Genomic DNA, 24412 nt, shown 5'->3' with positions numbered 1-24412 from the left:
GTGTGTGTCCCCTTCTCTTACTGTGCCCTTGGGTGTGGCCTACCCAGGTGTCAGTCAACCTGCTGACAGTGGACATCATGAAGATAGACTCAGCCCCCTGAAACCTGACCCCTTGCCTCATTTGAATAGCTTCTCCTCAATAAAAGGGGTCAGCGCATGCTCTCACGCTCTCTCTACCTGTGGACCCTTAAGGTCAGAGGACCAGTCACAGCGACCCCAAAGAAAAAGGTATTTGTGTCTCTTGTGTGGTTATTTTGTGCAGCCCAGTCAGCCCAATGTAACTGGAGTGACCCCTGAGCCTTTTAGTCGCTAACTGAAACCGGGCAAATAGTGGAACTTTTTGTTGCTTGAGGCAAAGCTGGGATTCAAAAAAGGGCCTCACATGTGCTAGAAAAGTTCTCTTCTACTGAGGTTGTGGCATTTTTAATTCAGGTATTTCAAGGAAATGGAGAGGATCTCAAGAGTTTTGACATAATTATACCAAATACAGAGACATGGGGACAAGCTTTGGTTGAAGCACTTAGTAATTAGACAGTGAAATCCTTACTAGATTTGAACATATACAGATAAATTCACAGGAATCAGAGGGCTTTTTATTTCTATCATGAGAATGGTGACTTCTTTGCAATATATTATGGTAAGAATAAGTCTATTAAACATTTAAAAAATGACAATCCTTGTTTACATGTTGGTCACATGGTTACAGTTCATTTGGTTACATTTCATGGTTACATTTCTCTGCTCCCTGCTCTGTGCTCTCTTTGCCTTGAGCAAACACCTCAGCTGGTCATACTTCTTCACCTGGTGGGTGAAGAACCTTGCCCCAGTCCTGTAACCCAGTACAACCTGGTTGGCACTGAAATGACTTAGTCAAAAGGCCCTTCCACCCTCCTTCCAAATCAACTGCATCAGGATGGTAGAGAGCGTGGTTAAGATGTGTGACTTCCAGGAACATTGGACCATTGTCTCAATTTGGGGGCTGTGAATTGAGTTCCTTGATACATAGTAATGGTGTGTAGAACACCAAATGGGCATTATGTAAGCCCACAGATGGTCATTTTGCCAAACATATTGCATACAGGAAGGGCAAATCCAAATATGAACCAACTGTCTATGTTCTTGTAAGAAGAAAACACTGATCCTTCTAACACGGTAGATGTCCAGCATAATCCAATTGCTACCAGAGAAGTGGTGATAATGGTGTCATTTTGGGATCTCAGGTTTGTCACTGCTGCTAGCAGATTGGACACTGCCACATGGTCTATAGTGAGTGGAAGTCCTTGTTACTAAGCTCATGCATAACCTTCACCCATGGCACAATGGCCACATTTTGCACAAACCCACTGGCAATGGCAAGAATGACTGGGGAAAGAGGCGGCTGGTATCTGCAAAATAATTCATCCTATCCTCTTGATGTGATTATAATCTTCCATGTGAATTCAGCCATTGCCCCAGATTCCCTTGTCCAGGAATTACTAGAATGTCCCTTCCAAGCCTTTACCTATCCAACTAATCTGTTGGCTACATCTCCTGGACTGGTATTTTATTAGATATATGCTCATCACTCCCTCCAAGCAAAGAAAACAACCAGTCTCACTGCTTCGAGTTCTGCCCACTGGAGATATTCCTTCAGCAGTGTTATTCCAGGATGTCCCAAGAAGGGACTTAGGATGGCAGCCATCCACTTTTGCATGGTACCTGCATATCATGCAGAACCATATGTAAACCAGACAGATTTCACTTATGTTTTCAACTGGTCATCACAAAATGAGTTTCAAATTAAAGGCTGGGACAGGAGGTAGTACAACAGGAATGAAGACTATGGACCTGGGGCCACTTCTATATGTAACTGACTTTAACCTTGAGGGCCTGCTCGATCTGAGCACATGCACAGCACTAGCATTTGATGATGGAGTGCTAGTGTGCATGCATAACTTTAAGACTTGATGGTTGAGAGAGCACACAATTCATGCTGGGCAGCTCTAATGGAGAGTACTTATCTGTGGGGGATGGAGGCCTTTGCTCCAAAGTCATCAGGAGCCTATGCTGCAATTCACCTATGGGAGCTTCCAGAGGCTCCAAATAGCAGCTGTACATGCTACTTCCACAGTAGCCTACACTGTCAGAGTCTTCCTTTGTTCTGGGCCCTGTCGCAACCCCTTGCCCGCAAGGAAGACGCGACTCGGGAATCTTCTTTCAGCAGTTTATTCAGGCCCTTGATATTTCTTCTACTAATCCCTCGGATGCCCCTCTCAGCCTTAATATAGCATCTCAAGCCCCAATGCGAAGCTGCCACGTGGAACTTTCTCATAGGGTGCTGAAAAACCATGCGCCAACTCTCCCAAATAAGGAGTTGTTTGTCACATACCACAGCAGAGCCAGCGCCATCTTGTAATGGCGACCATAATCTGCATAAGCGGCAGAGGCGGCTCACCACAGGGCCCTTTTCAGAAACAGGAGCTTTTCAGGTCACTCCATAAATGGCCCAGAGTAGCACTGCCAAATGATGAATATGCTGCCTCCAAAATCTAAAGAGGCCCACTGGGCATTGTGCCTACTTATTGGTCATAGAAGGGGCCAGATGCAACACCCTCTCCTTCACTTCAGGAGGCACTCTGGACATGTCTCACAGCATTGGGCTCTCCCAATGTCACTGAGGTAGAAGGCCCCAGGTTTTTATCAGTTATATTTTCACCCTCTATCATGAAAATCTCTGCTGAAACTTTCAGTGTGGTTGTACTTCACATTCACTGGGTCCAATCTGTAGAAGTAACATCATCACTGTAATGGACAAATGTGGTGTCTCCAAGGAGAGAAAGGTAATCAAGACCATTGCGATTTGAATTTTGAAACTGGCCAAGGCAGGCTGGGGTTGTGGCTCAATGATAGCACACTTACCTAGCACATGAAAGGCCCTAGGTTCTATTCTCAATACCACATAAAAATAAGTAGAAAATAAAATAAAGGTATTTAAAAAAAAAAAAAGAAAAGAAACTGGCTGAGGATTTGGTATACCCTGGAGCAAGACATGGTGTGTGTCCTTTTCACCAAGGTGGTGCTGAAAATAAAGAAGGAAACTCCTCCCCTATCATACCCTAAGCCAAGGCATGGACCACCAAGAAGACTGTCTGGAAAGGCATGCATGCACATGATCCAGAAGTTGTGTAATTCCATGCCACCATCACCAGAATGAGGACTCAGGTTCATTCCTCAGTACAAAAAAAAAAAAAAAGTAGAGGAAGAATAAGATTAACCTATCACACCTACCTTATGGGGGGGGGGGACCAAAGAACACTGCCTGACACTCAGGAGCAGCCCCCAAATCCTGAGAAGATTGCCCCAGAGAACTTAGTTGGACCATGATGCCATCATCAAACTCCCTCTGACCACTGAGTCTGCCATGAGGAAAACCGAAAAGAACGATAACACACTTGTGCACATTGTGGATGTCAAGGCCAAAAAGCGTCATACATGTGGGCACACACTAGTAATCCCAGCCACTTGGAAGGCTGAGGAAGCAAGATCACAAATTTGAGGCCAGCCAGGGCTACTTAGACCCTAACTCAAAATAAAATAAAAAGGGCTGGGACATAGCTCAGCACTAGAGCACTTCCCAAGCATATAGATGGTCCTTGAGTTCAGTTCCAACTCCTCCAAAAATATATGTATATTTTTAAGTCTCTCCAGGTGGGATTAATCTCTGCTATACATCCAAAAACAAGAGCCACCAACCAACCAACAGCAACAATAACCAATGGGGTGGGGGGCAGAAGGACCAGATTATACAGCTCTGAAGAAGCTCTATGACATTGACCTAGACAAGGTCAATATCCTGACCAGGCCTGAGGGGGGAAAAAGTTGTATGTTCAACTGGTTCATGAATATGATGCTTTAGATACTACGAATAAAATTAGGATCATCTAAACTGTAGCAACCTGACAATTCTAAATATATGAATATTTTCCACTGTAAAGAAAATTAAAACACTGATCACTTATTTCTGGTCTTCCTCTTGAACAGTAATGGAGGAAAAGACGTTGTGCAGCACATCAGGTACCAGGGTGTGTGTTACTTTGCTCAAACAATAAAACTTTGTCTAATACAGCAGTTACAATTGGAGTCACCACCTGGATAAGTTTATAGCAATCACCATGGTCCTCCACTTTCTGCACAGGCCAAACAGGTGGGATGAATTGGGTAATTTTTAAGTCATTAATCTCTGCCATCCATCCAGGAGTGCAGTATTATTTGCCTAGGAGGAGGTAGTTCTAGTGGCTTCTGCTTGGTCTCCCCATCACAAAGCACCCACAGAAACCACCCTGGAGACCATGCCTGTTGCTGAGGTGGCTTTTTCTAATTGGCAACTGTGGGAGTACCACAGGGTAGGTTTAGGAACTCTGTGTCAAACATGGAGACAAACATGTCATTTTCACAGACCCTTTCATGCTGTCCCTTCCCAGAAGATAAAGGAAAGCACAGACCAGATATATGTCATATTTAATAGCATTTAAAAATGTGGAGTGTAAACCAATCTAGATAGGAGGTAAGACAGAGTGTCAGAGAGGGCTTGAAGGGCCCTCAACAGTCAAGGAAAGCCAGTATTTGAAGTTTCTTGGGAGGAGACAGAACAAGGACAACTACAAATAAATCTCACTTGTTAAAATATCATAATTTATATAAATGATATGTTAAAACATAATAAAATATCGAGGCTACCTAGTACAGTAGAGCTGTACTGGGCTGTAGTAAGCCCCCCACATATGCTCCCCAGTGCCAACAGTTAGTAAACATATGGTTCCACATGGTAGAGATGAGGTAACCAAGGCACCAAGAGGGAAAGTGCTGGTCAGTGCAGGGCTGCACCCTCTGTACTTACTAAGAAGCCCCAGGAGCTCTCAGCAGAGGCTGACACCCCAGCTGTGTGGATCCAGTGTGGTCACTTGGTGCCCTCTGCTGCTGATCCAGGACTTTTAAGCTCACGAGTTCTGGGGAAGGAGGGAAACGAGTCAGTGTTCAATTGGTTGTAGAATATTGCTCTATGCCATTGGGATCTCTGTCTCCTCAGTTCAAATCAGATTTGGCCCTTCTCTGAGGGAAGTAAATGCCCTGACTTTTTCTCCCTCCCATCCCATTTTCCTGCCCCCATCAGGCTCCTCTGCGTCTCCATCAGCAGCGTTACCTGTCTCTGTTTCCACCACGGAAGGGAGTGAAAGGGCTGCAGGATTCCAGGTCAAGACAAGGAAATGAAGCCCAGTGCCCCCTCCTCCAGAGACAGTAGTGGCCTCCCAGAGAGAGCAGCTCCTGCTCCCACCACACTGGGCACCAGGCTCACACACAACCTTTCTCCCCCTTAGTTCCCAGGCCTCCTCCCCTGCAGAGGCAGATGCTGACTCAGCAGGGCCTGCCCCACCTGCAGCTCAGCATCCCTGTCTCCCTGAGCCAGCAGCTCCTAACTGGAAAGTCCACCAGGAAGCCCAGGGGCACCAGCACACAGACCCAGCCTGGACAAACACATGTGCCACATGATCTGCTGCTCCCATGCCTACAACAGCCCATGCAGAGGACACTCAGGATCACTGACCCTCTGCACCTTCCCAGGCTCTCAATCTGCACTTTTGCTTCCTCCTACTGGTGTGATCTTTCTTTTTCCTGAGGCTTCCCTGGACTCAATACCTCCACTCCATCAAGGACTCACATAGGCCACAACCCTAACAGGTCACATGGGTCTTCTTCCCAAAGCAGATTAGCAGTTTTCCTGAGATCCAGCAGTGTGGATTGTTGGCCTGCCCTCTGCACCCTGGGATTGCCATGGCCATACTCCAGGTCTCCCACCCGGGGCTCTCCTATAGAGTGATCTCAAGTGTCACATTACTGCACATTACCGCGTGGGCACTGGAGAACTGCTATTCACATCATAGAGCTGAAACTGGGAATATCCTGAGAGTCAACATTTAAAGAAGAAATTTGCACAAATAAACAACAGGCCTTTCCCACTCTTTTCTTGGGCACAGCCCTAGTGATATTCCAAGCTCACATTTCTGACCAGAGGAAAGTAGAACTAACATTCCCCTTGCTCCCCCTGCTGGAGAGGCCACAGGTGAGAGCAGCAGAGAGTGCACAGTTGCCTGGCCTACTAGTGGAGTCACCTGGAGGGACCCTGCTGTGGGGCAGTCTGCCCTAGCCTGTGGGGACCAACACCCCTAGGGGCTACCTGGGAAAATTCCTGACATCAGAGAAAATGAATAACCACAGCTGCCCCCAAATGGACTGGTCTCTTTCTCAAGATGGTCACGGTCATCAGCTATTCTCCTGTCCATGTCATCTGTAAGGCCACTAGGAGGAAGAGCTGTGTGGTGGGAACTGGGAGGCCTGAGTGACCCAGAGAACTTATTGAGGAGGCAGCTCCTGACAGGGGGCGGAGGTGCTGCCCACAGAACAAAGGAGGCGCCAGTGCTGCAGAGCCACGGGCCTGCTGTATACGGGCCTCCCAGGGCCTGCACTGGTGGGACTCTGGCAATGTCAGTCTTTTTCTTGTTTGCTGGTGACACCTGGAGAGGCTGGCAGATAGCAAGGCAGACAGGAAGGGACCAGAGATCACCTCTCATGGGATTCTTCTTCTATTTCTAAGCACCCAAAGATCATAACTCATTTATTCTGTGTCCCCTGGAGGCCATGATAATCTAGCCCACACCAATCAGCCCACCATTCCCAACACAGCCCCATGGACAAGCCAGCAGGGCCTGAGAGAGAGACAAGGACAGAGCAGGAGCCATGGCACCAATGCTGCTCACTCCTCACCCTGCAGCCAGAAGAGGCTACCGATGGACAGTGAAGGAGTTGACAGCCCTGGCTTTGGGCAGCACTAAGGGGTGTAGCTGGAGGCTTGGCTTCCATCCCCTCACAGATACACAGACCTCCATCCCCTCTTCCAAAGGCTGCTCAACTCCACGGCTCTCTGATCAGCAGGAGGCATGAGGGGCCCTACATCCCAGACAGGCCCTGTCATGTTCAGCCACTGAATGATTTTCTCACCTGAACCCTCTGTAGCTGATGTCCTCCTCTTCTTGCACGAAGGAATACAAGAAAATAATCCCAGCAGTAACAGTGCATACCACCACAAAGGTGGCCATTGGCTCTCCAGCAGCAGTGCAGTCCCTGAAAGCAGGCTTGTTACACTCTGGGTACCACAGTCTCAAGGCTTCTCCCCTCTCACCACCCAGGGTCACTGACTCACCTGGTTGGAAACTCTGGCAGGAATGCCCAGGCTCACCACAGGACACACGGCCAGTGCTGTTGTTCCCTCTGTATCCCACATAGCAGCAGAACCTCTGCTCTTGTCCTTGGGGAATCCTAATGGACACCCAGGTCTGGTAGGTCCCATTCACATAGGGAAAAACACCCCAAGACTGCTGGGTGCCCTGGCTCCGTGGTTCCCCATCCTGAAGCCAGGTCACAGAGATATTCTGGGGATAAAAGCCAAAAGCCCAACATGTCATGTTGATGGTGTCCTCCAAGGCCTCACCACAGGTCACATTTACTGCTGGGGACACTAGAGAAGAAAGGGCAAAGTTAGTCAGGCATGTGACCAAAGTCGCTCCCCTCTAAGGGATGGAACAGGGCTGATCTTCTCCACTCTTCTGACTATTGTCAAAGTCCTCATTGAGCCCAGACCCTGGAAAGTCTGTTCTCAGCCTGGGGCCTGAGTCCTCTAGCAGGAGTATGGGCTTCGGGCTTGTGGCCTCACATTCTCACTTCCACATATTGAAGTTGAGGAGAGGCTGTTTCAGGGACTCCTGGTTTTTGAGGCCCAGAAGGGCATTTTGGGGAGGTCCAGGGTTGTGGAGCCAGGTTGGAGCTCTCTATATTAGCAAGCTGGCAGGCACTTAGGCAGGGGGGGCTCACTAGTGTCTGGGCACATACAACCTCTTGTCTCTATCTAGTGGTGTAACAGGAAAACCACAACAGACACACACAAAAGCTCACACAAGTTCCCCTGGGCAGAGGCTCCAGAGGAGAGGGAGGAGCCCTTCCAGGAGACTTGATATCTCCTGAGTCTTCCACAAAGCTCTCCCTGCACGTGGGCCTGGTAAACCTTGCTTTGCATGCCATCTGCATCCCAGGAATTCTTGACTTCCATTGCCAAGGTCTGAGCTGATGATGGTTCTACTTTCCAGCTGCGCGTCTCTGGGTGGTAGGAGAGGAAGGGCTCCCCATCATAGTGGAAATTCCAGAAGCCCCTGGTGTGGTTGTCCTCTTCAATTTTGCAACCCCAAGTCTCCTGGAGGGAATGAGACCCTGCCCCGACCCACCAGTCACTTCTCCATCCCCTGGCCCTTATGCCTCCCTGCCCACCAAGTAGAAATTCCAGCCCACAGAAGACCCCCAAAGTAATTCTCCTCAGTGTCCCATGTGCTGAGCTGCATGGAGCCCATTTCTTGCCCTCCCCAGTCAACTGCAGTGAAAAGAGACAGGACTCTGCTCTTTGCCACCAGTCTCCCAGGAGAAAGCTCATGTCACCCTTGCTCCCACCCACACTCACCTCCTTTCTGCTCCTGCAGGGCATTGATATCTGCTAGGTTTGCTTTTAGTTCCTTGCTGTTCTCTATCAACTCCTGGATCTCTGTGTCCCAGCTCTCAGTTCCCAAAGGTTTTTCTGCCCATAGCTCCTGGGGCTTTGCACTTTCTTTTTTGTCACTATCATACTGAAGGAAGAGCTGACGGTCCCAATAACCCTCAGCAAAAATCCTTGATTGCACTGATCCACCTTGGGACCTCACTGTGAGGTTATAGTGAAGACTGTGGGTCCCTGTGGAAGAGGAAGCAACAGATGACACCTCTTCCAGGAAACAACTGCTCACCAATGCTCACCACAAAGGCTCTGCTGTCCTGAGCACCTGAGGAGGCAGCAAACACACAGACAAAGGGACAGAAGAAAGATTTCCAATGCAATGCAGACAGGAAAGTAGAGAGGAAGGAGAAGGGAGGTGTGGAACAGAGAAAGGGGAAATGGAGTGGGGCAGGCATGTAGGCCAGGGCCCAAGACAAGGCCACAGACTTGTTTAGGGAATAGGGAGTGTTTGAAATGAGAGGCTGGAGCCGGGTGCTGTGGCACACAACTGTAACTCCAGCAGCTTGGGAGGCTGAGGCAGGAGGATTGCAAGTTAAAAACCAGCCTCAGCAAAAGTGAGGCACTAAGCAACACAGTGAGATCTTGTCTCTAAATGAAACATAAAAAGGGCCAGGGATGTGGCTCAGTGGTCGAGTGCCCCTGAGTTCAATACCTGGTACAAAAAAAAAAAAAAAGAGAGAGAGAGAGAGAGAGAGAGTGGTAGGGACTGCCCAGGAAGGGTGAAGGATGAGAGGACCCATGACCACAGGTATTCAGCCCAGGCAGGGCAGGGGCCCAGAGAGGTGTGCTGCCTCTGCACAGACTTCTCAGAAAAGGTGGGGCAGGCAGGGACAGCAGTGGGAGGGAGGGTTGTAGCCCCAAAAGTGTTGAGTGCTGTTGTATCCTAAAGGAATGTGAAGCTGTGGGCTGGGTCCTAATCAGCATCTTGAAGCCCCAGATTGGGGAGATCCTGCTAGCATCTCCGGGGACTACACGGTTGGCAGTTTCCAAAGACTTGATACATCTTTTCAATAGATGGCACTAGAAAAAATGGATTACCAAATGCAAACAACAAAGTTGGACAATTTACTTACTCACATACAGATATTTACTCAGAACAGGGGATGTAGCTCAATGATAGAGTGCTTGCCTACAATGTGCAAGTGCCTGGGTTCAACACACACACACAAACTCAAAATGAAAAATAAACTATAAAACCAAATAGTCTTAGAAGAAAACACATTGGATGTGGTGATGAATGCCTATAATCCTAGCCACTCAGGAAACTGAGGCAGATGAATGCTAGTTCCAGGCCAAACTGGCAACTTAGTGAGACCTTGTCTCAAAATAAGATATTGAAAAGTCCTGGGGGTAGCTCAGAGGTAGATGGCTTACTGGCATGTGAGAGATCCTGGGTTCAACTCTCACTTTCATATATATATATATATATATATATATATATATATATATATATATATATATATATATTAGAGTATATATATATACACACACACACATTTCATATATATATATATATATATATATACACACACATATACACACATAATGGAAATGTTTGCATGTTTGCAATAATCTTCATAACAAAGGATTTGACCACATTTTCAATGATATGACACAAAAATCACAGACAATATAGAAAAATAATTAATAAATTGGACTCATCCAAATTAAAAACATAAAAACTTCAGTATACCAAAGAATATCCACAGAAATGATGAACTGTAGGATAGGAAAAGATATTTGCAAGTCGCATATCTAATAAGAGATGAAACATTCAGAACATATGAAGAACTCCCAGTCTTGGATTAGCTCAGTTGTGGGGCACTTGACTATCCATGTGCAATGTCCAAGATTGATCCAAGTTCCACATACAAGCAAACAAAAAACAACCTCAACAACTCAACCATATAAAATCTTTCAACCTATTCAGAACTGGCAAAGGCCAGTTCCCTAAGGAGTTATACAAATAACCAATGAGCACATGAAGAGATGCTCAACATTAGCAGTCATTAGGGAAATGAAAATAAAAGCACAATAAGATTCCACTTTGGACCCATGAGGATGGCTACTATTTAGAAAAAAAAAATGCAGAAAAACAAGTTCCTAAGTACGTAGAAAACTGCAGCATGGTTGCACTGCTTCCTATATATACAATGGAGCAGCTTTTATGAAAATTGGATGGTGGTTCCTCCAAATGCTCAAAGGATACATTCTAAATGATCCAGTGATTCTATTTCTGGATATAAACACAAAAGTAGTGAAGGCAGGTAAGTGCAGAGATATTTGTAGGTGCAAATTTATAGCAGCATTGTTTCCAAAAGCCAAAAGACAGAAGTAACCCCAGTATCTATCAACTGAGGAGCATCTAATCAAAATATGGCTTTTATGCAGAATCGAAATTACTCAGCATTAAAAACAAAGGACATTCTGACAATTGCTACACCACGGATGATCATGAGGACATTATGCTAAGTGAAGAAGACGGTCATGAAAGGACAAATTCTGAATGACTGCACTGGTATGAGGCACTTAGGGAGCCAAATTCATAGAGACAGAATGTAGAATGCTGCAGAAAGAAGACAGGGACTGGGGTGGGGAGGATGGATGCTTACTGTTTAATGGGTACAAAGTTTCAGTTTCCACAAAAATGTGAACACACTAAATGCCACTGAATTGTACACTTAAAATGGTTCAAATTTTAAACTGTACATTATGTCTATTTTACCACAGTTAAACACCAAACAGAAATCAGGGCAGTGTACTACAGATTGTAGAATCAGAAAGAAGAAGGAGGTGTAGGCCTGAAAAGAGAGAATCAAGGCAGGTGGACAAGTTGCACAACCTGGGGGAAGCCTTCAGAATTGGAGGGGGTGGTGGGAGCTGGTCACACCCCAAAAAAGCACCAGGTTAGAAAACCATTGTGGGTGGTTGAGGGGTTGCTCAGTGGGGGAAGGCATAGTTGAGGTCTTGGGTCCAATGACCAGAACAAAGAAACGAATAACCAAACAAAAACACTCCAGGAGGAAGCTGGTGCTGGGAGAGGACAGAGTAAGGGAACAGCAGGAGCAACTGAGTAGCAAAACACAGATTTTGGATGCATAGTGAAGGGAGCCAAAGTCCTCTGAGGTAAAGGAACCATAAGAAGGGGGAAGGTCAAGAGGTAGGTGGACCAAGAGCCTTCTTCTGGTATGATGGGGAGGGGAGATAAGAAGGGCAAAGAGATTAGTGGTCTGGGCAAGGAATGACCTGGAGTATGCGGGATGAACATGGCATACAGGTGACCCTAGGAGAACTTGGGTTAGGGTGAGAACAGAGGTGTTGTTCTGGATGAAGGCAGATGAGAGTGGCTATAGTGATTGCAAAGTTCCCACCAGAGGGGGCTTGTGACAGATGGAAGTTTGGTGAGGGCTCAGGGTAGCTAGGCAGGCAGTGTGTGCAGGAAAAGGTCCCACAGTGGAGAGATGCAGAGGGACCAGGGAAAGAGAGTAGGGTGGAGTATGGAGGCCTTGAAAGGGTGAGGGTTTAGATGAAAGCAGGCAAAGGTCCATCAAGAAGGAGATGCCTACACTATAGGGAGAAAGAGGATGCAGGGCTGAGAAGAGCAGGGAGGTCAAGGTAAGCTCTGCACTGTGCTAAAGGCCAATGTCAGCACCAAGATTCCTCCGGGGGATGACTCAGAGCAGTGGGGATGAAGAGAAGACCCAAGGACAGAAGGCTCCACCAGAAACTTAGGGTCATCAGGCTGGGAGTACAGCTCAGTGGCAGAGCACTTGCCTGGCATGCTTGAGGTCATGGGTTTAATCCCAGCACCAAAAAAATGAAAAAAGGAAAATGAAAGAGCAAAACCAGTTAGGTTTCTCAAAATTCTAATTCCATTCTACATAGAAATGGGGAAATTTTTTTCTAAAATTCATAGGGAACCATAAAAGACCAAGTTATGGTTTAGATAGGAGGTGTCTCCCAAAAGCTTATGTGGAAGATAATGCAAGAAAGTTTAGAGGTGAGATGATTGGGTTATGAGAGTCTTAACATAATCAGCGTATTAATTCCCAGAAGGTGTTAACAGGGGGTAACTGAGGCAGGTAGAGTGCCACTGGTGGAGGTGGGTCATTGAGAACATTTTGTCCTTTTTGGGTGGAGCCCACTCTCTCTGCTCCCTGGTACCATGTCGTGAGCTGCTTTCCTTTATTTCAGTCAGCTGCCATGATATCCTGCCTTTCCTCGGGCCCTGTGGAATGGAGCCAGCGATCTATGGAGGAGACCTCTGAAACCATGAGCTCAAAATAAATCTTTCCTCTTCTAAAATTGTTCTGCAGGTCTTTTGTTCACAGCATCAAAAAGTAGCTGACTAAAAGAGACTCCCCAAAAAACAATGCAATATAGACCAAAAAGGACAGTGCCAGATTTTAGCATAGATTACAAACTACAGTAAATAAAACAGCATGATATCAGCATAAAAACAAATGCTATGACCAATAGAAGAGAACTCAGAAATAAACTCACACATGTATAGTGCATGGATTTTTGACAAAGGTGCCGAGTATACAATATGGGAGATGGGTATCTCAAAAAAAAAAACTGTTGAGAAAATAAGATATTCACAAACATAAGAATGGGAATAGACCCTTATGTCAGCCCTTATATAAGAATAAAACTCAAAATGCATTGAAGATTTAAATGTAAGACCTGAAGCAGTGGGTGATAGAGCTGGCCCATAGTTCCAGTTACCTGACAGATTGATGTAAGAAGAGCACATGAGTTCAAGACCAACCTGAGCAGAAGAGCAACAAACCTTCCAAAAAAATCCTACTTGAAACTATGAAACTGACAGAAGAAAACATAGGAGCAAAGTCCCTGACATGGGTCAGGACAGAACTTTCTCAGCTACAATTCTCAAAGCACAGGCCACCAGAGCAAAAATAGAACAATTGGATAGCTTTCAACTAAAATTCTTTTTCAGAGCACGGAAAATGAGGGTGAAGAGACAACTCACACATTGGGAGAGTATTTACAAATCATACTTCAGACAAGGGGTGACTATCCAAAATAGACAAGGAATTCAAACTTCCCAATAACAAACTAAATAACCCAACAAAAAAATGGCCAAAGAAGACACATTCAACATGGTGTATTAGAGGCTGTTCTGCATTTCCAGTTGCTCTGTGGTTTGGGATTCAAGCAGTAGGAGTACTGCTTGTCAGGTGAGGTGGGTGAAAGAGGAAATTCACTGAAATTCAATGGACAGTCGGAGGCTCTTAGAGGCTTAGAAATTCAAGTGCATTAAACATAGTAGGAGACATATATTGAAACTAAGCTGGTTGTTGGGTGGCGCTAGTTCACCACAGAGGAGAGGGATGACAAAAAAAAAAAAAACACAGAGAAAAGCACATTTGGCACAGAAAAATATGGAGATCGGAAAAGCTTATGTATTCAGCTGATCCAGAGGTTTGCAAGGTGAATGGGTATTTGAAAAGAGCTCTGTGTTTCTCAACTGGCAAGCTGACAGCTGAGGTGGGAACCATTTTGTGGAGGCCATGCTTCAGCTTGCTGCTGCCAGAGCCCAGGAGATCCTAACAATATCATCATAAGGTCCAGAAAAGCACCTATAGTGTGGCCCAGATTGCACCTAGAACAATTAGTGAAACAGGCATAGAGAGTACTTTGCTCAGGGGGACTAAAGTCAGAGAAAAGTGCAACTCACTGTCCCATTAAGTCTGGTGGCTCACATAACCTCCCTGAAAGGGTTGGGAATCTGAACAGGAGGGCTGCTTCTCAGTGAGGGGGGATGAGCACACTCAGGGACTAATCCTGGGAAGGCCATATTTGTGGGCAGCTGACGGTGTGACACCTGTGCAGGGTTGGCTCTCCTGCCCCACAAGTAGAGGTCTTGGGAGGCTCCAGAGATCCAGACTCCCAGCAGAGATATGCATCTTCCTGACCATAGAAGTGTGTTGATCTAATCTCTCCAGAGCAGATACCATCCAACCAAGTTCCCAAGGCCTGAACAGACCCAAGCCACAGCCACCAGCTCTCCCCAGTTGGAACTCTGTAGCAGCCTCACCCTGGGAGTGCATCAGTCTGGTCTGTGAGAGAAAACTCCAGTCAACAGTCCTTCCCATTCCATCACCCCTTACACCAGGAAGAAGCTGAACTATTACAACAAGCTTCAGTTTTAGACCACTCCTCCTGGCAATTTTGTGAGCAATAGAAAAAGAGGAAGGGGTTAACAACTCCCAGAGCTTTGTCTCTCTCTTCTTACAGCTGAAGAAGAAATGGAAAGTGGGACAGTTGGACAAAGTCAGTGACCATCATCCTCGTTAACAGTTTGACTACCTCAGTAGAGAAATTCTTTTCTTTTTCTTTCTTTCTTTGTTATTGGTAGAGAATGGGGGTACTGGGAATTGAATGCAGGGGCAGTCAACCACTGAGCCACATCCCCAGCCCTATTTTGTATTTTATGTAGAGACAAGGTCTCACTGTCCTGCTTAGGGCCTCACTTGCTGAGGCTGGCTTTGAAATCACGAACTTACTGCCCCAGCCTCCCAAGCCAATGGGATTACAGTTGTGCACCACACTGTCTGTCTAATTTTTCATTAAGAACTATTTTTTTGGTGGTCTTGCTGTGCTGATTATTTCATGAATGCATATACCCATTCATATTTGTTTCCTTCTGTCTCATGTTAGCATTTTTTAAATGGTAGTTATTTTCTCTTATCTTTTGGGTGTGATAGGGTTGTTTTTTATTTAGGTATTATTTTGTTTTTGTTTGTTTACGCCTCTTGTTTCTCTTTTTCTCCTCTCTTCTCTCAATAACAGCCACAATCTCCTGTTCTCTCTCTCCCTGTACTTTTTTTTCCCATTTATTTTATTCATTCTTCTTTACAGCCATCACTTGCTACATCTCTTCTATATGCCCTCTGTTAACATTTTGAACATTCTAAACTTTCCTTTACTATCCTATCACATTTTCTTCTCTCTTATTGAACAATATTTTCACCATTTTGTAAAATACCTAATTTATACAACTCCTGCTCACAACATTCATGCTGTTGCAATGATTAGTTCTGTGGCTGGCATAGTTGAAACTTGTTGTTTATTTTAATGCCAGAACTAGTTCATGAATATGTGTGTTATTGTTGTTGTAAATTCCTGACCTAACTATTCCTGATTTTGTGGTAATTAGTGTTGTATATGTGCACCATGTATTGACTTTAATGCTGTATATTGTTTGTTTCAGTTGTTGATATTTTTGGCTTCCTTTTTCTGTGAAGTCCTTGGAATCTACAGGGATACCACCATTCACAGAATAGACACTCTATTAACTGAAATAAACCCATCCAAGAAACAGCATATCTTAGTGCTGGGCACACCTATAATCCCAGCTTGGGAGGCTGAGGAAGGAGGATCGTAAGTTCAAAGACAGTCTCAGCAAAAGTGAGGCACAAAGCAACTCAGTTGAGACCCTGTCTCCCAATAAAATACAAAACAGAGCTGGGGAATGTGTCTCAGTGGCTGAGTGTTCCTAGGTTCAATCCCCTGGTACCAAACAAAACAAAACAAAAAAACAAAACCAAGAAATAGTGTATCTTGCTACACATACAAATTAATCACACTAACTTCAGCAATATCTAGCCCAAATAAGAGAAGAGAAAAGAATCCAACTAAATATCAGATGCTATATGGGAATGATTCAAGGGGCCCTTGGTTCCCACTCCTGGGCATCCGCTCCTACAGCAAAAAGAGAGTGAAAACAAAGTCTGTGGGTACATCCTGCTGAGGGTTCTCAAATTACAGTGCTCTAGGCCACTGTGGAAAGAAAAGGCTGTGCCCTAAAAAGGCCCAAACATAAGAGCAAAAGAGAATTCATCTCAAAAGATGCATAAAACCCAACAGAGGAACACAAGAACTACAAAAACTCAAGCTAACACAACACCTAAATTCATAGATCTCCAGAAAATGACTCTAAAGATATTTGAGTGAATGAAATATCAGAATATCAGAATAAGAATTCAGAAGAATGATTATTAAAATAATCAAAGAATTTCTAGACAATACACACAAAAAAAAACAGAAGAAATTAAGGAAGTCACTGAAGGGTAGAAGGAGAAGTTCAATAAGGACTTAAGAGACATTGAAAAAGAACCAAGAGAAATCTTATAAATGAAAAAAAAATAAGTCAAATACAATCTTCAGTTGAAAGTCTTTCCAGTAGGGTAGATTCTGAAGACAGAATCTCAGAGTTTGAGGTCAAAGTGGCAGGCCTCATACATTCAGACAATAATAACAAGAATAAGTAATGTGACCAGAATATATAAACTCTGGGACAACATTGAGAGGCAAATTTAAGAATCCTTGGAATTGAAGAGGGTTATGAGAGGCAGGCTAATGGTATGGATAACGTCTTCAGAGAAATAACAGAAAAATTTCCAAAACATGAGAATGAGAGGACATCCAGTACAGGAGGCAATGAAAACTCCAAACAGACAACATCAAAAAGGAACCTCTACAGAACACATAATAATTAAGATACCTAACATACAGAGCAAGGATAAAATGGTAAAAGCCTCTGGGAAAAATGTCACGTCACATTTAAAGGCAAGTCTATCAGAATTACATCTGATTTCTTAGCTCAAACACTAAAATCCAGGAAGGCTTTGAATGAAAGAAAATAATTTATTTTCTTTCTTCTCTGAAAGAAAATAACTGTCAGCCAAGATGGCTATCTATATACAGCAAAGCTCTCCTTCTGAATCTAAGTGGGAATAAAAATGTTCCAAGGTAAGAAGAAACAAAAAGAATTCATGGGTACTCAGATGGTACTATAGAAGATTCTTAAACCAATAATTCATACAGAAGAAATATCAGCATAATATAAAAACCAACTCCAAAGTTCACAAATGGATAAGTCTCATTTGAAGAGTTGCCAACCAAATGAAAAACAGGACAAATTAAACATTAGAAATAAATCAAAATGGCAGGCGTTAACAGATATCTCTCTGTATAACATCAAATGTAAATGGTCTCACCTCACCAATTAAAAAACATAGGCTTGCAGAATAGATTAAAAACAAGACCCAACTGTGTGTTGTTGTAAGAGGATTACCATACAAAGACAGCCACAGGATGAAAGTGAAAGGATGGAAAAGGATATACCATGCCAATGGAGCCCTCACAAAAAAAAAGCATAAGTTTATATTCTCACAATCAAAACCCAGACCTCAAGCCAAAATTAATCAGAAGAGATACAAGTCACTTCATAGTGGTAAAGAGATCAATTCAAAAAGAAAAAATAACTATTATAAATATTTAGAACCCTAAAGATGGTGCCCCTAATTATACAAAATAGTCACTACACACATGACTCAGGCCCCGGTACAGTAATACTTGTTGATTTCAACACACCTCTCACCAATAGGTATGTCATCTAAACCTAAGTTTGTAAAGACTCATTGAACAAAATATATATATATATATATATATATATATATATATATATATGTTATATATATATATATATGTTATATATATATATATAGTATTCTACTATTTTTTTCTGTTTGTGAGAAAGATGTATAAACAGCTGAGAAGAAAGTATATTCTACTATTGTTGGGTGGAATATTCTCTAGAAGTCTGTTAAGTCCATTTTATTATTTATTAATTTATTATATTATATATATTATATAACCAAATGGACTTAACAGACTTCTAGAGAATATTCCACCCAACAATAGTAGAATACACTTTCTTCTCAGCTGTTTATGCATCTTTCTCACAAACAGACCATATATTAGGTGACAAAGCAACCCATACCAAATTTAAAAAATTAATATAATTCCTTATATCTATTTGATTATGTTGGAATAAAATTAAAAATAAACACCAAAACACCTTCAGAATCTATAAAAACACATGGAGATTAACCAATATACTTTTGATGATTAATGGGTGCTAGGAGAAATTTAAAAATTCTTAGAGACAAAGAAAAATAGTGATACAACATACCAGAACCTCAGTAACACTATAAACTCAGTTCTCGAGTTTATAACTGAGTAACTATATTAGAAAATCAGAAAGATCTCAGATAAATAATTAAAGGATGCATCTCAAGATCCTTGAAAAACAAGAACAAGCCAATTCCAAAACCAGTAGAAGGGAACAAATAATTAAAATCAGAGGTGAAATTGATGAAATAGAGAATACAACAACAATAAAAAGTATCAATAACAAAAGAGTTGGCTCTTTGAAACGATACACAAGATTGATAATCCCCTAGCCAAACAATCAAAACAAAAAGAGAGAAGACCCAAATTATTCAAACTATAAATGAAAAAGGAGAAATCATTACAGATAACACAGAAATCCAGAGGATTGTTAGGATCAGTTTTGAAAACTTATACTCCAATACACTGGAAAACTAGAAAGAAATTGATAGGTTTTGACTATTTTAGGGGGGAAGTGGGGGGAGGGTATAGTTCTGGAGATTGTACCCAGGGCCTTGTGTGTTGGAGACAAGCACTCTACCAGCTGAACTATATCCCCAGCCCAAATTAGGTATACTTTTAGACACATATCACTTACCAAAATCACATCAAGAAGACATAGAAAACTTACACAGACTGATTACTATCTATGAGATAGAAGCATTAATAAAAAGCTATCAGTTATGGTTTAGATAAGAAGTGTCCCCAAAACCTTATGTGTAAGAAAATTCAGGAGTTTTTAGAGGTAAAGTGATTAGATTAGAGAAGCATGACCTAAGCAGTGGATTAATTCAGAAGAAACAGTAGCCAGACAGGGTGTGGATGGATGGTATAGGTCACTGGAGATGTATCCTTTGGTCTTATATTTTATTCCTGGTTCATGAAAGGATCTCAGTCTCTCTCTCTCTCTCTCTCTCTCTCTCTCTCTCTCTCTCTCTCCCTCCCTCCCTCCCTCCCTCCCTCCCTCCCTCCCCCCCCCTTTCTGATTGCTATGTGCTGAGCTGTTTTCCTCCTCCATTTCACCATGATGTTCTGCCTGACCTAGGACCCAGAACAATGGAGTGGGCCATGGATGGACTGAGATCTCTAAAATCATGAGTAGGAACAAATAACATTTCCTCTTCTAAAATTGTTCTTGTCACAACTTTTGGTTGCACTAACAAAAATGCTAACTAAAACACCATCCACAGAGAAAACCCCAGGAACACAATGCTTCTCAGCTGAATTCTACCAGAATGTTAAAGGAGAATGCACACCAATGCTCCTCAAATTATTCCAAAAATAAAGTAAGAATGAATACTTCAAATTTATTCTATGAGGCAGTATCACCATCAGACCAAAACCAATATCACTATGGATCAATATCTCTGATGAACTTAGATGCAAAAATTCTTTTTAAAATATTAGCAAATTTTATTCACCAACATAATAAGATGATTGTACATCACAACAAAGATGGATTTATTGAAGTGATGCAAGATGGATTAGTACTCGCAAATCAATACATGCAATATACCACATAAGTAGAACTAAGGACAGAAATCACATACTCATCTCAATAGATGCAAAGAAGGCCTTCAACAAAACTTGACACCCATTCATGATGAAGAAAATGAGGAAAGTAGGCACAAAAGGAATTTACTTCAATATCATAAAGGCTCCATACAACAAATCCAAAGCCAACATCATAGTGAACGGGGAAAAACTGAAAGCATTTCCATGAAAATCTAGAACAAGTAAAGGATGTCTACACTCATCACTCTGATTCAATGTACTACTAGAAATTCTAGACAGATTCCCCAATCTTTAGGGTCAAGCCTGTGTCTTTGTGCATGGGCGTGCCTTCCCAAATCCCCAGGGATCCAATTACCTCACCTGTCCTTGTAACACTGCCCCCCTTGACCTTCATTGAATGGAAATTTCTAAGAATTTAGAGCCCCCCTAATAAAATGTGCTCAGTCTCTCTCACTAGCCTCTCATGTGATTCCTTACTCTCCAGTTTGGGAAGCTTGAGGCAAAGGGTGAGGAGCCATCCCAGAGCTTGATTTAAAGGTAAATTGTGTGTCTGTGTTTTATTTTGATGCCTTGGGAATTTTCTCGAGTAACCTTTAGTTAGCTGTCTGCGTGGGTCATAGATGGCAGGGTAGGAACTATAGTTCCTCAGATCCACACTGCAAGCAAGGAAACCACATAGACAACATGAAAAAACAAGGGAGGAAAGTGCCCCAAACAAACCAGGAAACTACAAAAACAGAACTCATGGACAGTACAGTTGATGATATGTCAGAGAAGGAGTTCAGAATGTTCATGATTAAAATAACCTGTGAATTAAATAATAACCTAAATAAGCAAATACAGGCAAAAATTGATCAACCCAACAAAGACACAAGAGACAAAACACAGGCAACCATTGATGACACCAATAAACAGATAAGGGAGTAAATACAGGCATCCATTAATCACATCAACAAAGAGATAAGGGAGCAAATACAGGTAACAAAATATTATTTCAAGAAAAAGATAGAGATTCTGAAAAAAAAACCAACAACTATCAGAAGTCCTTGAAATAAAGGAAACAATAAACCCAATAAAAAAACTCAATAGAAAGCATCACCAACAGATTGGATCACTTGGAAGACAGATCGTCAGAGAAGGAAGACAAAGTATACAATCTGGAAAATAAAGTTGACCACACAGTGAAGATGGTAAGGAACCATGAGCCGAACATCCAAGAACTATGAGATAGCATCAAAAGACCAAATATAAGAGTTATAGGGATAGAGGAAGGCACAGAGCTTCAAACCAAAGGAATGCACAATCTCTACAATATCAGAAAATTTCACAAACATGAAGAATGAATTGGAAAATCAAATACAACAGGCTTACAGGACACCAAATGTTCAAAATTACAACAGATCTACACCAAGGCACATTATAATGAAAATGTCTAGCATACAGAATAAGGATAGAATCCTAAAGGCCACAAGAGAGAGGAATCAGATCACATATAAGAGGAGACAGATTCATATCTCAGCAGATTTTTTAACCCAGACCCTCAAAGCCAGGAGATCCTGGAACAACATATACCAAGCTCTGAAGGAAAATGGATGCCAACCAAGAATCTTATATGATATGTTTCTCTCTTATGTGGAAGCTACAGAGGAAAACCAAAAGAAAGGGATGAACAGTCTCATGAAATATGGAAGAGAGATGAGTAGAGTAGAGGAGCTATCAGGGGGAGGGAGGAAGAGATGGAAAGGGGAAACACTGGGGAATGATAGTAGACAATAACATGAATATGTAACAACACATTCCACCCTTATGTACACCTATCATGTACCAATGAAAATTTAGAAAACAAAAAATGGACAAAGCACCAGGCACTATGGTACATGCCTGTAATCCTGCTACTTAAGAGGCTGAGGCAGGAGCATTCCCTGAATCAAAGAGTTTTAGGCCAGTCTGAGAAACATAGCAAACACATTTCCAAAAGTATCACATCCATTTCAAAAACTAAACTAAGAACACCCATTTCACAATACACTGTGGCAAACACACAAAGTAAACTAATAAGTCTTAACAACAACAAAAAGAAATTAGGGCTGAGAATGCAGCTCAGGGACCTAGGGATTGCCTAGCAGACACAGACCCTGAGATTCGTACCTACTGTATTTATTTTAAAAAGGGGGGGACCCTAAAAACCAGGAAATTGTGTCATTTATGACAATATAGATAAACCGGAGGGCATTAGTGAGAATAAAACAGACACATAAATGATCTCACTTTTATGTAGAAACTGGAGCAAGCAGAAAGAATGCTGGTTAGGACCAGTAGAGAGTAGATAGAGAGGGGAGACACTGGTCAAAAAGTACAAAATTTCAAGATGGAATGGCTCCTGTGTCATTCTATAGCACAGCAAGATAACTACATTACATAATAATATAGTGTATGCTGCAAAATAGCTAAATGAGAGGATTTTGAATGATCTGATCACAAGGAAATGATAAATATTTGAGCTGATCAATATGCTAATCATTCTGATTTGATCATTATAAAATGTGTACATGTATCAAAACATCACATTGCATCCCACAATTATATACAACTATGTGTTAACAAAAATAAATAAATAAAACAGTTAACAAAAATCTTTTTTTAAAAAAAAAAAGCTAAGTTTGGGCCTGGGAAGGGGCAATAGTGTTGTCTATGGCAGCATTGGGTACAGCTCCTTGTAGGCAATGACTCAGGGAAGGAGGAAGGACCTGCAGTGAGGAGGGAGGTGAGTCAGGGGCAGATTTCCCAAAAATAGATCAGAGAACTTCAAGCAGGAGGGGAGAACAGAGAGAGGAAGGGCAACAGGAAAGACAGGTTGGGGTGTGTGAGACAGGCAGCTGAGGAGGTTGGAGAGAGCTGGGGAGAACGCTGGAGTTCATATTAGTGTAAAGGGGCTGCAGGAGGGAAAAGACCCTCCCTTGCCCAGGCAGCAGGAGGCCAGGGGACCTTGAGGGTGGAGATGAGAGAAGTCACAGGAAGAATCTCTTGGCCCAGAAGTCCTCAGCTTCCAACCTCCCTCAGTCTGTGTGGGGCAGCCACAATGCCCTCAGTGATAGAAAAGCAGTGGAAGGCTGGGAGGCCCCTATCAGCTCCTGGCAGGAAGAAAGGCAGACCCCTAACTCCAGATCCTGAGCACTCCAGTGAGAACACACTGCTGACTCCAGGAAGAAGACGGGTGGGGGAGAGGGGCTGGAAACTGTCTCCATCACTGCTAACAGGTGGCCCCATGAAAGGCAGTCCCGGGCTCTGGGCATCCTAAAAACCAGAATGTTGGAAAAGAAAGAGCAAGCTTCAGAGGGAAGGGAGGGAAGCAAAGTGCAGCACCGATCCAGATGCTGGAGATGGCGGCGGGATGCGCCCTGAAAAGCGGCCTTGAAGTTTTGTGGCAAGTGGACCAGGTCCAGCCCCGCAGCACCCGCTGCACACCTCCAGAGCCAGCTCCCTGGAAGCTGCCGCCCACCTGGATTCGCCTGACCTTTCTGAAGACTCACAATGAGCGCTCTCACCAGCGGAGGCACCCAGAGATGCAAAAATTGCGGAGCCAGCCAGGAGCAGCAGGACAGGGTTCAGACCCATAGCGCGTTTGCCTCCCTCCTAGATCTTAGGGAGTATAGCGTCTTTGGGGTTTTGCTCAATGAGCACACACCCAAGGACAGCCATCAGAAGTCTGACTCAGACTCAAGACTAATCACTAGAGAGAGCTGACTGGGAGGCGGGGACTGAAGCAGGCCAGGCTGCAAAGTATGACTGCCAAATCTACTCCACCTACACAGAGAAGCAGCCTGTCCCCTCTGGGCAGGTGTGTAGCTGAAGGCCAGGCTACACTGGGGGTGACAGTGAGCCTCAGCCCTGTCAAGACACAGCCAGGTTCTCCAGCCCAAGAAGGATCCAAAGATAATTCACAGATATGAAAAGGGAAGGCTCAAAGCGTTGGGAATAGAGATTAGAAACAGACTTCAAACTATGTTCATTGTGGGGGTTTTTTGTTTGTTTGTTTGTTTTGGTTGTTGTTGTTACTTTGTTTACTGGATCTCTTGTTCTTATTAAATAAGTATCATTTGTGAGATTAAAATTCTAAAATATTTTTTTAAATCTCTGTTGAAGATTCTGTTCACTCCAAATACACTACAGGATTATTTGGTCTGTTTTTATATAATGTTTCAATAGAGATAAGCTTAAGTACTCTGTCCTTCATAGTAATAAAATCTTAATCTTTAAGCTTGAAACTAAAACATGAATATTTTTATT

At 43.2% G+C, this 24412-nt stretch overlaps 1 protein-coding gene across 1 annotated transcript; it reads right to left on the bottom strand.

The window, feature by feature from the left end:
• Positions 1-4108: 4108 nt before the first annotated feature.
• On the bottom strand, positions 4109-23740 carry LOC120888908 (MHC class I polypeptide-related sequence B). Its single transcript, XM_078018539.1, has 6 exons — positions 23671-23740; positions 8540-8806; positions 7984-8295; positions 7235-7549; positions 7033-7155; positions 4109-4985 (listed from the first exon to the last, which is right to left on the bottom strand). Exons 1-6 carry the CDS (start codon positions 23738-23740, stop codon positions 4876-4878), a joined length of 1197 nt encoding a protein of 398 aa, XP_077874665.1. The 3' UTR covers positions 4109-4875.
• Positions 23741-24412: the final 672 nt, after the last annotated feature.

The sequence above is a fragment of the Ictidomys tridecemlineatus genome, chromosome 8 (genome assembly GCF_052094955.1).
Source record: "Ictidomys tridecemlineatus isolate mIctTri1 chromosome 8, mIctTri1.hap1, whole genome shotgun sequence".
NCBI lineage: Eukaryota > Metazoa > Chordata > Mammalia > Rodentia > Sciuridae > Ictidomys > Ictidomys tridecemlineatus.
The sequence above is the reverse complement of the archived record's forward strand: the minus strand, read 5'-3'. Positions and strand labels throughout refer to the sequence as shown.

Bases quoted from the DNA above. Each gene is read 5' to 3' on its own strand.
- LOC120888908 (XM_078018539.1), bottom strand. From the start codon at position 23,740: ATGGGTCTGAACCCTGTCCTGCTGCTCCTGGCTGGCTCCGCAATTTTT. The intron at 8,807-23,670 runs GTGAGAGCGCTC...CCTCTTCCACAG, and splicing joins ATCTCTGGGTGCCTCCGCTG to GGACCCACAGTCTTCACTAT. The intron at 8,296-8,539 runs GTGAGTGTGGGT...GGGTCGGGGCAG, and splicing joins CCTGCAGGAGCAGAAAGGAG to GGTCTCATTCCCTCCAGGAG.